Below are 15,407 nucleotides of genomic sequence, written 5' to 3' on the forward strand. Positions count from 1 at the left end.
GATTAATCCTTAAGAGTTTTCCATGCTTTGAAGTGTGGGTGGCACTAATATAGTTCTCTTCTGATTCGTGCTATTATATCATTTGTCATGTTTGAACCGGACATGTGATGTAATCTAACACCAAATTAATCTGAAGGATGTCCTGTGTCTCCTTCAGATCTGGATGACTGTGAGCGTTAGGAAGACAGAAAGTGAGAGATAGACGGAGAGTGCACACAGAAACAGGGAAATAAAAAAAAAAATGAGGAAGAGAAAGAGGCGGGGTGCGAGGGCTTTCACAGCTGTTGTTCTGCTGTGTTTCCTCTGATAGTGGACTTGGCTGTACTCCCAGTTCTTTAGGTGAAAGATTGAAAACACAATTACCTTCGACGCCTTTTTATGAAAAGACAAGGTGGAAGTATGCAAAGCAACACTCATTCTGGATTTCCACCAATACATTATTTTTCTCTCAAAACTGTATGATTAATCAATTTTTTTTTACATTCGTATTTTAAATATTTAAGGCATGCTGCATATTATTGTGGATATCCTTTAGATATACAAGTATTAACTCTATCCTCTTATAAAGCTGTCTCCCATCACATGACTGAAAATGCTGAAAGTGCTGACGTGTGCTTCTTAAATCTAGATCAGCGCATGGTGCATGCTATAATTCTTTAATCTGTTCTACACAAGTGACTCTTTGCGAGCTGCACTTGGCCAGGATGTTGAAGGGAAGGAACTTATTCTAGAATACTAATTGAGGGGAACAAAAGCACCCGATGGGCCCTCACCCTTGATTCTGCAGGTGACCATGGCAACACTTAAAACCTGAAAGATAACGTCTTCTTGAATTTCAGTGTGCTTCGAATGTGTCTTACTTGCCCAGTAACTCTAAAGAAATGTATTACTCTAAAGAAAATAATTAATATAACAGGCCCACATGCCTACGTAATGGATTCCACTTAAGAACAGATATGCAAAACACTGTTGCAATCCATTTAAAATGCCAAGACGTTTCCCTCATGCAAATCCGGTCTTTTACTCTCAGACTGCTCTAGTTACATAACTGTTACTAGTTAAAGTAATAGAAAGGTGTGTCTCATCTACATTAGAAATTTCCGTACGCACCATCAGGCTTGCATAATGCAATAACTCTTGTTTTTCTAGCAACAAAGGGAAAAAAAGAACAGATATCAGTATGTCTTGCCTTGAAAATCCATCTCTTTTTTTTCTGTGCGAGTATTACAATAATTTCCATGTGTCTGGGCTGCAGTGGACTGGCATTATTTTAAAATAAATATTTGTTTTAGAGGAAAAGATAAATGTCCATCCAGAACTTTTTTAAATTCTTAAGGAAAACCTATAAGGAAAACTATCCCCATCTGAATATACCATTACAGTGCATTCAAAAACTATATGAGTGTTCCCGTTAAACTCATGACCTTGGAGAAGAAGAACACACTATACAGTACTAGCTGAGAGCCAGAAAATCAAAAACAAGAACTTCTCAAACATATTTTTACATTGCACAGCTATATAGAGGATGGTGCATTTCTTCAGTGAGGAACTTACTTCACCAAACCAGAGAGCGTGGGGTTATGTTGCATAAGTCAAAGGAACATAAGATCACTCTGTGCCTGTCACAAGACAGTATTTTCTATGTAGCCCTAAGTAATACATTTCAAAAGCATGAGTCAAATCAATATAAACTGAAACTATCATAACTGATACTTCTTGAGCTTAAATCATGCAAAAAAAAGCTGATTGGCTCTTGAGCTGTAGGGCGGGATCTTCATTGCTGCTGCTGCCAAATTGAGGTTTTATGATTTCCCCATTAATTTTTGTATGAGAGGCCTGTCTCCTCCTCCTGTTCTGTCTCTGGATAAGTATGTTCTAGTCTATGAAGACAGACTAGAATGTTCCTTGCTGTTATTGGACATCAGAGCTGCCCAGTTCTTTAAAAAAATGGCACATAATGAATTGCAGGCCCTGTGAGAGTCCAAATTTGGACCACAGCTCTGTAGTTTAAGTCCAACAAGAACCCAACTGCCCCTTTGGACAAGGCTAAGAGCAGCGTGTTTCACATTCCAGTTCCCAGTGTCTTTGATTTTTTGGCAGAGCTTTGTAAGTTACTTTAGCCTGTCCCAGAGTTCACTGTTCTGTTTATTAATCTGTCTATTTGCATTTGCTTACATGACCAACCCATCATGATGATCCATTCCATGACATATCAGTGAAAAGAATTATATCACAAACAGGGTAAATGACACTGGTGATTAGTGCAACACAAGACACAGAAATGAAAAGGAAAACAAGTAAAAAAATGCATGCTAACACCAGCCATGCATGTTTAACATAGCAGTTACTAAGCAATGGCTTATAAAGTGCGTCTTGTTCACAGGTTTTCGATTCAGGGCCATGTTTTAACTTCTGTGACTTCTAGGGGTAGGTCGCCCAAAAGTCAAATAAATTATGATTTTCTTTGAAGAATATCTTTGCAACTCTTGTACATTTAATGAAGGTAAATGAGCAATTGGGCTGGCAAGCTTCAAAAGGACACTAAAAAACTTAATATAAAATCAAAATACATTTAATTAAATAGTTGATAAATGTGATTAAAAATCACCTGTCAAATAAATGAAGAATATCTTTGCAACTCTTGTGTGTTAAAAGAAGGTAAATGAAGAATTGGGCTTTATAATAAACACTTATTACTTGAGAGCTATAGATGTTTTTCAATTAATAAAGTCTTGCATGTTCCGTCTATCTCACACAAACTAAGACTTAAAATTATGCAAATTTATTATTATTTTACGCAACCAGTTACTGATTTACTGCACAAAAAAAATGTGAAGTGTAATTAAAATTGCCCATACTTGCTATTGCTTGATTGTGCAACCTCATCCGGTTTTCAAGAAACTCAACACTGAACCTGCTCATCATTTATCACAGTGACTGTAGGAGTCAATAAAAATTACAGACAGAGCGCTCTACTGGCATGGGCATGTTACGGAAGGATGCTTGGCAAAAGAGCTTTACAAGGGCTTTCCAGGACGCCCAAACATTTCCGATAAAAGGAGAGGAAGGTTTCTTAAGAACAGCAGTACTTTGGGTTATTAATGCAAACAAGTTGATTCAAATGAAAAGGCAAGCCTGATGAATCAGTGTTGTGACTCTTTATGCTTCTGCTCTTAGTCTTTGAGAAGTGATGGCAACAAACGTTAAACCTACGTAAATAAAGCTTGTAAGTAATATCTGTTTACCTTTAGCAGTGTCTAACAATTAGTCAACATCCCTTCACATAAGCACTCTGCATTTATGTGAAGACAGTGTCTTTCCTTCATCAAGCTTGACATTTAAAATTAACTACATGCTTATGAAAAGAAATGCTTTGGGGTTGTATGTTATGTATGTTATCAGTCAAAATTAATGCAGCCATATACAATATATAAGAAACTCAGTTCTATTTATTTTTTAACACTGTACATGATATGCAATTGACAGGTTTTGTAAGTTGACTCAAAGTTCCCAACATAATACTTTGCCAGCTTTATTATAGTCTTAGTTCTGTTGCATGAGACTAGTGTTTTGAAAAACCAAGATCCTTTAATTAGCCGTCCAAATCTGAGAAACCAAAACGGAGAGTTGTTTACGTGAAAGGGTTGTTTTGGACTGGAAACTGTTGACTGCGTAGCCACACGCACACATATTTTACTGCAACCTGCTGTACACATGCCTAACACGCCAGTGCAGAGACGACTCGTCGCTGGTGAAGTCTGGACAAAGTCCATAAGTACATCCTGCTTGGATGCTACGCAACACGACAGTGCAGAAGCTTTACGCAGAGCTGCAGCCGAGCAGGATGAGCTGTAATAGCAGGCTGATTCAGTCACTCTATAGGTGTTTCGGAGGACACTGTGTTCCAGACCAGTCAAGACAAAACCATGATGACCCATGGCATGTCAAGGTTAATCTTACAGACTAGCATAATAGAAAAAACAAAGAGGTTTCCACAGAGGCCTGCTCTGCCAGTACCATATCATACATCATAGTGAAAAACGTGTTTTGTAAGGGAATATAAAAATGTGACTGGTAACAGCTAAAAACGTGTTTTATTTAAGACAAATGTATTAAGATTGAAAAAACTAGACTACATTAAATTACACTGACAAAAAGTGCAAGTTAAAGTATTGATCCTTAGTTTCTAGTATTCATGTACAATTTTTATTTTTTTATTTTTTTTGGGTTGGGGGGTGCAAAATATGACAAAAGCTAATTTGTCTGAGCATAAGAAGAAGAAGAAGAAGAAGAAATGATTATTGCAATTATTTAAAATACAAATAATTGTAATAACTATAGTACTACTATTCTGATTACTCTTATTCTTAAAATAAAAATATAATAATAATAATAACAATAATAATAAATGTTTGCTCTTGTTGTTATTTAAAATACAAATACAATAATAATAACACCAATAATAAGTATTTCATATTATTATTACTACTGTTATTCATATTGTTGTTGCTGTTATTTAAAATATGCATAAAATAATAAGTAGAAGAAGAAAAATTTGATTAATTAATAAGTAGAATTGTATTATTATTAAAATATATATATTTATTTATTTTACTACCGCTACTTTTTATTATGAAATATAACAGATTTGTGTGTGTGTGTGTGTGTGTGTGTGTGTGTGTGTGTGTGTGTGTGTGTGTGTGTGTGTTTAATGGATAGCAAATGTACACCGTGATTTCACTTTGGTTGGGCCATCCAGTGTGCTGCAATATATACAAAATTCCTTTATCTCATCATATATGGCTAGGTTTTATACAATGGCTAAATCCTCTTCAAACCAGACACTCCAGCAGTGTGAAATCAAAGCAAAAGCATAACAACCGCCAAAACTTCTTGCCTTTTGATCAAACAATGGGTGAGTAAATTACCCTATTATTTTACGTTCCTTCATAAATCCCATATTGCAATAGATGATGTTGTTGGTTTATAGTGCATTTCAACATATTTTCAATTCACTATGTGTAAGAAAAATGGTGTGAACTCAGCGGCGAAACTCTATTTGCACCTTTTGCTGTGGTTCTGTAACAGTATAAAGCACTGCTAGGGCGGGCAGTGTGAATACTATAATCTGTTAATATGGGTGCTTAAATAATTACACGCTGTTTTGCGTGTGGTGTGAGACAGGCCTAAGTCATGCACAGATTCGATTCGGCCCACGTGGGCTCCCAGACGCTGATATAACAAGGGCAAACGCTGCAGAGGGCAGTCAACTGTTGACAGATTCTGTCATTATCTCAATGGACGTCATTGGCAGGGTGTGAGCAGATAAGACAATAAAGGCCAAGCACTTTTTGCAGGACTCACCTCTGTATCATCATATAATCAACAACCGCAGATGCTTTCCACACCATTCCATTCTCATAAACAAAGAAGGCAAACTAAATCATTGGGAAATATCAATAAATTAATAATTTTCCTAAATGTACAGTTCCTATAATATAATATAATATAATATAATATAATATAATAGGTCATGTGATCTCTGTGACAACCTGCTCCATGTGCAATAAAAATATCTTTGGTTGGACTACCAATATTAGTCTGAATGAGAAAATATTGAGTGTATCTATAAAATAAAAGCAAAAGGACTGAGGCTTGTTGGTTCTTTCCAGGACATTATGCAAGGGTTAAAAGCGCTGGAAGTGGTGAAAGTTATTCCATTTGAAGACAGTTCCCAGCAGAGACTTTTGAGGTCGTGAAAACAAATGCCTTGGATGAAATCGAACTCTGGCCACAGATCTTTTCAGAGTTTGTGCGATCATTGATTTTCAGCCAAAGACTGTCATTTTTTCACATTCAGTACTAAGTTGTATAATAGAATAACTGTCCTTTCACTTTTGACTGCAGTGAAGGTGTTTTGTACAGTGCTTTCAATTTAAAAGGCCTTGGGGGAAATTAAGGATACAGTCCCAAATGTCTGCGATCATAACACTATTATGTCTGCCTTGGCAGCCACTTCAGCATGATCAGACCTCTCTTTTGCCCCAAGGTAAACACAGCTGAAGCCATCCAAAAAAGTGCTTTATCAAGTCAACAGACCATGACCCCATGAGGCTGTTTCACAAGCTACCGGGGCAGTTTTATTTCACAAGCAAATTATCTGACCTCTCTGCTAACACTGTGGACATGGATTTTTGTTGAAGGCCTGCCACAATCAACAACATAATGTTACCTCCCAGAAAGACACCTTGAACACCTGCTTTAAAGGGACAGTTCACCCAAACATTACAGTTATGTCATCATTTACCTACTCTTGTGTCATCCCAAACCTGCTGCACAAACTACAGCACACTGACTTATTTGAACAAAAATACAGTAAAAACTGTGTGTGTGTTTGTGTTTGTGTGTGTGTGTGTGTGTGTGTGTGTGTGTGTGTGTGTGTATGTATATAACATGAATTAATCTAGCCTTAACAACTGAAATAAAATAAAAATTAAGTCATGATAGCAAGAAAACAAGAAAGAAAAAAACAATAATCCATGACCTCTTGGGACTTCCATAATTTTAATGTTTTAAAATTAATTCTGAATTTTAGCCTAATTACTCCAGTCTTTAGTGTCACATGATCCTTCAAGAATTATTCTGAAATGCAAATATGTATGTGTATAATTGTTATGCTGAAAACAGCTTTTGGGGAAATTGCCATTTTTTTTTTTTTTTTAGAATTCTTTGTTTTCTAAACAATCTAAAGTTTCTGACTGTCACTTTTGATAAATGAATTGTGTTCTTGCTGAATAAAAATGGGCATATTAAAAATAAACAAATAAATACACTTAATTGAAGTCATTATTCGCTGAAAAATCAATCTTACTGTAGCTCTCCATGGTGCTTGTGAGAGAAATAACAGTGTAGCTTTTGAGCGAGTTCCCAGTAATCGACTCACTGGAGATGAGGACAAAATAATAATAAAATGACAAGTTTTCTTATATAGCCTCACAAGACTTGGAATACAGCATATGAGTCACATGGCCCACTTTTATGATACTTTTAGTACTTTTGCATCCTTTTTAAAGCTTGAAAGCTTTCATTGTTATTGAAATGAAAAGAGCAACACTTTTGGGATTGACAGAAGAAATAAAGTCATGTTGATGGTGCGTATAAAATATGCATTGCTTATTTTTACCTGGCATTTACAATTGCCACCAATTACTATCTGAGGAATGAACCCCACCTTTGTTTCTATTTTTAAATGACATCACATGATTGTCAGTGACATTATTCGGTCCCTGTTAGATTACATACAGCACAATGTCTTAACATTTAATCCATTGTCCCAGGTCATGGACTCTGAGGCACTCCAGTGCCCTCAATAAGTATGTTTGTGTTATGGCTATGCAGTAGCATGGCCGCTCTGGATCGGTGAATGCCAGTGCTGGGTGGGCTTGCAGACAGTGCCTGTCACTACCCTGAACCCTGCTTCTGGGAACAGGAGCACCTTATACCAGACAACAAAGCCTGGGCTGGCCCCCAGCCCCTGGCTCACTCTCAACTCTCCACCGGCTCAGTCACAACAATGCTGCTATTCAGTCAGCCAATTAAATGGATATGATACACCTCTGTGCATGTTTGTCTGACTTTGACAAGTAAATTACTGAACAAACCTCTGCCATTAAGACAATTGACCTGTTCAGCCACTGTGAAACTTGATCCACCTGTTGCATTTTATTACAAAACACCATATACTGTCTGCAATTCATTTATTACAAGCAGCTTGTGTTGAGGGTGTGAACTCATAATCAGAATCATCAATGTAAATGACTTGTTCTCACAGCAAGAGCTCAATGGAGGTTTAATTTTCAGACCAGCTGCATGACTGAATGTCACGCGCGTTAAATCAAAAGGCTGCATCTCACTCAAATAGTTAGCGGAAACATTATCAATTCATTTGGGTTTTATGTGTATGATAGGGGAAATTGTTGGCATATGATCTAAGGCAGGTGGAATGCGTGAGCTGCTATTCACTTTAGTAAGCTGGTCTAAATATAAAGCAGCATTAATGTTTCTTTTGAAATAGGGCAAGTGCCATAAACAACGTCACACAAGAACCATAGCTTTTCAGACCGATGGCATAATTTTGATTGCTTCTATTGAAAAACGACATGACTGCAGACTATAAGCTCCAGAATGTTTAACCATTAAGCAGTGCAGACTTTTCTTCACCATGCATAATTTTTTATTTATTTCTATTTTGGCTTTGGATGTGCATACTGTCCCTACTCTGCATTTTTAGATTGCTTTTATACAACAGTTTAAGTTAATATTGAGGAACTCATAGTTTTAGCTACTACTGCCAGTTCATTTGCTCTTACTCCACTAACAAGCCACTGAGCCTCAGACACACGTTGTGTCTCATTTGTCATTGATAGATTGTTGGGATTTCAGAAAAATAACCATTATAATTTAAAGTTTTATGGCTGTTTTTCTAAAATGAGACATGCTTGATGATGTAGCCAACTAAATAAAATGCAGCTAGAGAAGAGACGTTCCTGAATCAATCAGTGTATTTTTAACAAAATGGCTGAGTGAATGATTCAATCATAAAGAGAATCCATTTAGTTTCAGAATGAATTCATTGGTTAAGTGAATTATGCATCATTCCTCAGTAAATTAATCGCTGGAACTGCATACTATTTACTATTTTCTGTTCACTTGCTTCTTATATTCTTTATCTTTCTATGTCAGTAATTCAGTAAATATTTTGAATGAATCAGTTTATTGATTCCTGTCACTTGTTGCCTGTACTCATATTATATTACATATTAACATAATATGCTCTTATCAAAGGTGTTGTAGCCATTTAAGGAAGTGTATTTTCTTTATATTATTTGTTTAAATATTATTGGTTTGTGGTTTGTTTAGTTCAATTTGCTAATTAAGAAATTGTAAACGTCATATGGGGCGGAAAACCAAATGGTAGAAGAACGCCGGAAGAAGAGAAGTGGGTCGGTCATAATTTTTTGACCACTTCATATGTTTTGTTTGTAGAATTCTTTTCTTTGGAACAATTTTTATCTTAATTTTAATGCGTTTTTGTTGGTTGTTTACTTGTCTAAATAAATACAACGAGGCCCGCTAGGAGAGGAAGTCGTGGCCTAATGGTTAGAGAGTTGGACTCCCAATCGAAGGGTTGTGGGTTCTAGTCTCGGGCTGGCAGGAATTGTGGGTGGGGGGAGTGCATGTACAGTTCTCTCTCCACCTTCAATACCACGACTTAGGTGCCCTTGAGCAAGGCATTGAACCCCAACTGCTCCCCGGGCGCCACACCCCGGGTGTGTGTTCACTGCTCTGTGTGTGTGCACTTCGGATGGGTTAAATGCAGAGCACAAATTCTGAGTATGGGTCACCATACTTGGCTGAATGTCACTTCACTTTCACTTTTTTTACCATGCTTCCGTGGCCAAAACAAAGGCCGAAACACAAAGTGAAGTCTCATTTGAAATTTGTGATGTTTCGAACAGTGGCTGAATTTGAAATAGTATACTTGCATTTATTCTTGCTACTCCTGCAAAAAAATATTTCAGAATAGTAAGCATAAAATAGCATAAAAATAGTAAGAGTATGTTATAGCAAACACACAAGTCGAGTGATAAACAATAAAAATGAAACTGCAGTGCTGTTGGTCTGTATATCAGCTAAATGCTATTTCCACATCGTCGCATTGTTCCAAATCTAATCCAATCAGCATTTAGATTTCCGCTATTCTTTTGAAACAGAAGGCTTACTGAAGTATTCCTGCTTCTGTTGACACAGCTGGGAGTGGTAAGCATGTCTTCAGATTGCGGTGTAATGTGTGTATAGCTGATCTTCTTTATAGTGATGACCATGTCAAATAAATAGGCCTGTGAGGCCAGAGAGCCAGGGATGGATGGGAATAATTTCCAGAGGTTCCAGGCCTGGGGCTTCTCAAAGCTTTGATTTCTTCACGCTTCTAGTGCAGGATCAATCTCACATTCTCAAACCAGGCCAAAACCACCGAAACCCCGATGACCCTGGGATTTTATGTAACAGTCTGGTGCGTGATCCCTTCCGGGAAATATCCTTCAGGCTTTAGGAGCACCTCTTGCAGAATAGTTGCATCTTTTGATGCGTTTTTGTCCTCTGCTGTTGACTTGGCAGTATACAGAGGTCCATTGTTGGTATTTTTGGCATATCAGCACTACTTACGTATATTGATAGAGATTGCTCAAGTCTCTGCTTCAACAAGTCTTCAACATCTTGAGAAATAACAAAAAGCTAGAGCTCTGATGTGGCAACGTTAGATCTCTTTCCTCATGTGATGTGCTTGATGCTTTTTATTAGCAGTGGCTCGGTTTTATTTGTCTTATCTATCTTTATATCTAATCTCTGTAGCACATATTCAGCATTCTTGTTAGAGGAATTTTAAGGAGCAGCCAAAAATTCTCACTTGGGACAGAGGCTTGAGAACGAGCAGTTCTGAATTTTGATTGTTAATCTGTTTGGTCAGAGATATTGGGGTCAGTCTGGGCAACGCTGAGGGTTCAGATGTTATCTCACATGGGCATCGTCCATGAAGGGTGGCACAGCGTTGTCTGTTTATGAGGGTATAGTGCCTACTAAGCATTTGGACTTGTATTTGGGGTGTGATTTAAGTAGAAAATTGCTCCCAAGACTTCTATTTCACATTTTAAGAATCAAAAGAGGCATGAAAAATAGACTGAAGAATAAATATATATGGTATAAAAGTGTATATTTATTGCACTATATTTAGGTGCTTTGGTTTTTGGGTTTTATTTTAAATGCTTTGGTGCTTTTCTCAAACCATCCTTAATATTTGCAAAAAAGTATGTGCATTTCTCAAAACAATTCATACAAACAGCACCACACAATGGATTACCTGCAAAAGCCTCTAACTTACTCGAAATTATTAGTTCATTTCTTAAAAGCAAGAATTGATGTCAATGAACATATCAGTGCTATCATAATGAAAAGTCCTTGTGTCATTGTGCACAAACAAGAGACTCAAAATGTTTAGTCGTGTCAATATAACATCTACTCTGTTAGTATTACCTTATGTAAACTATGGCAACATTTTGGATGACAGTTACTGTATTGAACAGTATGCCATATGTTTTTCAATTATAGTATTATTATATATTTGATAATAATTAAAATATTGCTAGAAAGATACTAGATATAATTCACAGTTACACTTTTACTAGTGGTCTGACGAAAAAAAAAAAAAAACACTTAAATAAATAATAATAAATATGGACACAAATATCAAAAGTCCAAGTCCAGAAAATACATTTCTGAATTTGTAACTCTTGTGTTGTCCTCCGTCACCAATGTGACTGAGAAAAACTGTGATATATATATTTTTTAAATAATGCAATATATATATTTTTTTTTTTACATTTGGAGAATAGCATTCAATTTAAATTAGTCAATTAAAACTTAAAGTACTACTAATTATGCATATATATAATTATTATTAATTTAATGACATGATATGGAGATATTTATTGCATTATCATGATATTAATTAATCACAATAACTTAAAAAAGTAATGTGTAAAATAAATAACTAATCCAACAGCCCTAATAAATGTTTTAAACAAAAACATTTATCACACACACACATATACATATATATAGTGCACTTTTAATGTGTTACACAATCAACTAATTCCAGAAACACACCTTTTATGTAAATCCCCAGGGATCCTTTCCAAAAAACACTGTTTCCAGACATATCATAAGCTGTTCGGCATAACATGTCTGGATCCATGTCTCTGCATGCCTGGAGATGCAGATTACATTTCTGTATATTAAGTAAATAGACTGGCATTTTTGCAATTTATCTGAGGGTTTAGTGGACAGGACTTATTGTTGGCAGGACCTCTGTTGTTCTGTTTCCTACATACTACTAAACAGACACACCTTTCTGATCATTGTTCCTTCAGTAACACTATGTTCCTTCATCAAGACATCAATGACCTTGGTGTGAAACACAAACAAGTCAGGATTTAATCTGCAAGAGGTGTGAAATATGAAATATTATACAGTGTAAAGGATGAGAGAAAGGAATCATCTCATCCATAAGACACTAAAGTGCTAATTTTTGAAATCATGGATCACAGGGAAAGTATCCCATGGCATAAAGCAGTCCAACATGAAAAAGAACTGCCTTTCCTGTCATGGAATACAAGAATGGGTTGGTGTACAGACTAACAATGGCTATTTGATGATATTAGAACAGGGGGCTGTTGAACTCTGTGTATTTAGTAACTGAGACTGTGAAGAGTCTTTGGGCCAGAGGTCCAATGCAGACTGCTTCTGTTTGTATCCCGACACCAGGCTCATAAAGAAAACCTAATTATGTAGACTGTAACCTTTCACTGCCACGTATAAAACTGAGGACACCCTGATAAAGAAGATTAAACATTAACTGGAACACTAGGAATCTTGTTGCAGAGGCGTCCCAGTAAGTTTAAGAGGTGTATTGTCTTGTCGCAAAACAGACAAGATTAGATGCTGAGCAACTTTATTGCATTTTAAGAGTCAGAACAGCCATAAAGAAGATTCCACAGTACAATACATTTATATTGCATATCATATTAATATTTATTGCATCACATATAGAACTTTAAGCATTCTTGTTTTAAATATTTATTAGGGCTGTTGGATTATTTATTCATTTAATGCATCATCTTGTATTTGTCTTTAAATTAATTACAAAAAAGGTTGATAGACATCCCTACTTTCATATGCGTATTTGTTCTTCTAAATGCAATATTATGAGAGAGTTTTACTAGAGAGTTGCTATGGCAACTCCTTTTTTCATATGCAGTATGTCATACCATGTTACTTTGATTAGTCATTCAGATCGCAATCTTTTCATTTAAAATAGCTGTTTCAAATATGAATTTTATAATCCCAAGAAAGAATGATTTTCTGACTGTTAATATCTGGATGGTTATTATCCAATTTTTACTACTGCTGTCAAAACTTCAGAAAGCAATATGAGCGGATGTGCAAAACAAAAAATGTGGCAAAATAATCAGCTTTTACCATCAAAGACAGACTAGCTATAAACCTTTTACACATGTTTCTGCTACGCTGACAGTGAATATTTCCAAAGTCAAATCCAAAGGTGGTGTGTTACAATAACACTACATGGCGTAAACACATGGAATACATTCTTATCATCTGGCTGCAAATGTCAATTGAATATAGTTCAATCTTTTTTCTAATACCTGGCTTTAGCTGTCTATTTTTCCACTAGTCCTCATCTCTAATTCTTATGCAGACTAAACATTTCAAACACTATCGGATTTTATCAAACTATGATGTCCATATATGTTTATTTTCAGTTTGGAGAGCATGGTTAATATAGGCCTATATATTGCACACACACTGAGATTGAAGCAAGTGTTAAAGGTTTATGAGATTTCAATGCATCTATGGTTGTTTTGGAAACTCCTGTGACCATTAAATTGTATAACCATGCATATTACCTGGAAAGGAATTTGTTGTGCTGCATGCTTCAGCTATGGGGCGATAGACTACGCTAGAATGGTATGTTAATTGCCCATAGTGTTTCGCAAATCGCACTGGTTAGGGAGAGAAATCCACATGCACTTTCTGTGCAAAAATAAACAAATAAAGCAATACTAGAATATTTGCACAAAGCCATTGCATGAACCTGATGAGTTGCAATGAATGGGGTGTATTTAAGAAGTGAGAACTGGACTGACTCAAGATCCTCTTAAGTTTGTGCAAAGGCGTGCTCCTCATACCAACCTACACATTCCTGGAACCCTACTGAGACTGCAAGCCACGCCGTTCTTAAATAACACTGTTGAGCGTAGCCCTTAATCATGTTAATCATCAAGAAATGTAAATAACTAGTAGTGTTCAGTGTTTGTGCAACACTTGCTGGTGTTGGCTGGTGGTTAACAATTCACAAATGTTAAATTAACTACCCCAACCCATTAAAATGAGCTTGGTTTAAACTAAATGGTAGTGTTACCACTTAAGGTCATCCGTGGAAGTGGCCAGAATTCCTTCAGTTAAACCGCAGCATGTTATTGTCAATTAAACTCAAACATCCGTTGGCCATTAACTGGCAAACACAGATCTGGCCAAAACTTTTACAGTTTTTATGAGCTGAACTAGACGAGTGTGCTAGAGCAGGCGTGTGGTGCATGAGTAGTTTCACATACCTGTGGAAGAACAGCAGTATGGACAGCATGGTTTGGTCAATGTTGCTGTTGCAGATGCCCTCGTTGAGCAGGTAACAGGGGTCGCGGACCACCGACTCCAGCGAGTCCTGTCTCATGATGTTGTTGAGCTTATCTGTGTTTAGGTTCTGAAAGTGAAGCTGGTCTCGGAGCTGTCTGAATTGGTTGACGGACGTAGGGCTCCCCAGGCTGGTGTGACCCTCTCGGCCCGGCTCAGGCTCGCAGCCATTGGCCAGATCCAGACAGCAGCTGCAGCAGTCCAGGCCGATGGGCGAACGGCACTCTTCGTTTGACATCAGGTCAAGCTCCCCCACATGGGAGGCAGACGGTAGCCGTGACAGGTTCTCCTCCACCTGTTCCCAGGTGATCTTCAAGCGCACCTTCCTCCTTCTCAAGTCCACCAAGTGTGCCAGGTGCTACAGAAGAAGAAGCTTCTATGAGTTGATTCTCCTCTACTGCGTATGTGCACACACAGGTTTTTAAGGGCTGGGGGTTCCTGTTCTCTAGTAATGATGCAGCCGGAATGCGTTTGAAAGAAAACCCAGAAGCTGCTTCTGTTTTTTTGTTGATTTTTTTTTCTTTTCGCTGTCCCCTGCTCCGCACTTTCCCTGCCCCTGTGCGTGCGTACAGTGCAGACAGTGAGAGAAGAGGTGGAGGGATGGAGGCGAGGGCAGGGACAGAGGGAGGAGCGATCGCTCTGATTGGCAAAGCATGCCGATCAGTTCACAAAAAGATCACACCTACTTTCCTCTCAACATCACAATGAGGGAGGAGCGAAGTTAGGTAGGGAGTAAAAGCATGCTCTTTAACATGTGCACTTCAGTGCTGCCTGGGGTGGAACCTGAAGGAGAGCAAACACATAGTACTTCCCCTGTTTATATCACTGAATCAAACACAAATGTAGTTTTTTCTTTGCTGGTTTGGTCTGGATTTTCTAAGGCTATTAGATTCAGACTCAGCTCTTTGCGTGCTGCTGGTACTAATACTGCTTGTGTGCAGTGTTCCGTGTCCAATGATTCATCGCTAAAATCTTTTTTTTTATTTTATTTTTTTGCAGTTTTACCAGGGTTTTTTTTTCATACATTGCCTTTCAAAGAGAGAAATGTTGAGTTAAATACCCATATGTATGAGTTAAAAGTGCAT

At 37.2% G+C, this 15,407-nt stretch overlaps 1 protein-coding gene across 1 annotated transcript in view; it reads right to left on the reverse strand.

Moving 5' to 3' along the window:
* The window catches only part of tsc22d3 (TSC22 domain family, member 3), a 28,171-nt gene extending 13,271 nt beyond the window's left edge, over window positions 1-14,900 (reverse strand). The window contains exon 1 of the mRNA XM_026280981.1: window positions 14,247-14,900. Within this exon, the coding sequence (XP_026136766.1) occupies window positions 14,247-14,560 (314 nt within the window). The 5' untranslated portion in view covers window positions 14,561-14,900. The remainder of the gene's footprint in view (window positions 1-14,246) is intronic.
* Between the last annotated feature and the right edge of the window lie 507 nt (window positions 14,901-15,407).

The sequence above is a fragment of the Carassius auratus genome, chromosome 14 (assembly GCF_003368295.1).
Source record: "Carassius auratus strain Wakin chromosome 14, ASM336829v1, whole genome shotgun sequence".
NCBI lineage: Eukaryota > Metazoa > Chordata > Actinopteri > Cypriniformes > Cyprinidae > Carassius > Carassius auratus.